Source organism: Nicotiana attenuata, unplaced genomic scaffold (genome assembly GCF_001879085.1).
Source record: "Nicotiana attenuata strain UT unplaced genomic scaffold, NIATTr2, whole genome shotgun sequence".
In the NCBI taxonomy this organism is placed as follows: Eukaryota; Viridiplantae; Streptophyta; class Magnoliopsida; order Solanales; family Solanaceae; genus Nicotiana; species Nicotiana attenuata.
Window position 1 is genome coordinate 21260 of NW_017673609.1, and position 1541 is coordinate 22800.

Below are 1541 nucleotides of genomic sequence, written 5' to 3' on the forward strand. Positions count from 1 at the left end.
CTGAAAATTTTCTCTGTGTATTCATCAATTGCATGTACATGTCTATATATACACTTGCTAAGAAAAAGAATAATAAAATAAAAGAAAACACATAAAGAATAATCTGTACATGTGTCCTATTCTAACTTGCTTATTCATAACTAACTTATATTCCCTCACATGACTTTCGCGTGAGGAAAGCTTCCAGTACTATTTCATCAGATGGTCTTTATTTAATCAATCAAGAATTCAGCTTGCTTGATCCAAAGTGCCTTCTCCACGTGTGCATCCAAAGTCGACCAAAATATTACCTCATAAACTTAGGTTATATCGAACACTCTTCACTTTGGTCTGAAGCCATTAGGTCTGCTTCTTCTTCTTCATCTCATCTTCTTCTCTATCTCTCGATGAACCACCATGAAAATCAGAATTATGAGGGGGCTTTTTCTTCTCAACATCCCCTCTCAAGTTAGAGGGGAACTTGGTGCCTCCTAACTTGCCCAAAATATCTCGATGAGAAACCCCAGAAAGAGGCTTCGTGAAGATGTCTGCAAGCTGTGCTTTAGAAGGAACAAAGGAGAGAGTAATTAGCCCTGAAAGAAATTGTTTACGCACAAAATGACAGTCAATTTCGACATATTTTGTGCGTTCATGAAAGACGGGATTCCGGGCGATGTGAATTGCCGCCTTGCTATCAGAATGAAGGGGAATTGGTAGAGTAATTGGTGCTGATAGATCCTCGAGAATTCGTACCAACCAGGTAAGCTCTGCAGTAACCCTTCGCATAGATCTATACTCTGCTTCGGCAGAGGACAAAGAAATTGAGATCTGCTTCTTTGATTTCCAGGAGATGGGAGCTCCTCCTAGAGTGATAAAGAAACCACTAACGGACCTTCTTGAATCCCTACAGGAAGCCCAGTCAGCATCACAGAAAGCGAGCTAAGAGAAAGGCGCCTCAGCTGACAATAGGATTCCTTTTCCTGGATCAGAACTGACATATTTGAGAACTCGCAAAGCAGTAGAGAGATGTGACACACATGGCTTCTGCATGTATTGACTGAGGGTGAGTACAGCAAATGAAAGATCTGGTCTAGTATTTGTTAAATAATTCAGCTTGCCAACTACATGACGAAATAAAGTTGGGTTTTGCAGATATTCTCCGTCATCAGCCTGAAGCTTGAGGGCAGGATCCAAAGGAGAACTGACTCGAGGCAGATGAGACACATCAAATTCTTGAAACATGTCTAAGGTGAACTTTCTTTGACTCGCAATAAATCCTGCTTGTTCTCTCAAAATTTCCATACCTAAAAATTAGTGTATACTTCCCAAGTTCTTGACATTAAACTCAGTATTTAGAAAATCTTTGATATCCTGAATTTCTGCTAAGTCATCTCCTGTGATTAATATGTTGTCAACATAGACAGCTAAGATAGAGATAAGACCTCTCGTGCGTTTAAAGAACAAAGAATAGTCATTCATTGATGAAGAATATCCTTTAAAACTTAGAGCCCCTGCTAGCCTAGCATGCCACTGCCTAGACGCTTGCTTTAAACCATAGAGTG

The 1541-nt window shown here is 40.0% G+C and overlaps 1 protein-coding gene across 1 annotated transcript; it reads right to left on the reverse strand.

Annotated features, from left to right (window-relative positions):
- Window positions 1-339: 339 nt before the first annotated feature.
- Window positions 340-1281, reverse strand: LOC109216853 (uncharacterized mitochondrial protein AtMg00810-like). Its single transcript, XM_019381065.1, has 2 exons — window positions 944-1281; window positions 340-883 (listed from the first exon to the last, which is right to left on the reverse strand). Exons 1-2 carry the CDS (start codon window positions 1279-1281, stop codon window positions 340-342), a joined length of 882 nt encoding a protein of 293 aa, XP_019236610.1.
- Window positions 1282-1541: the final 260 nt, after the last annotated feature.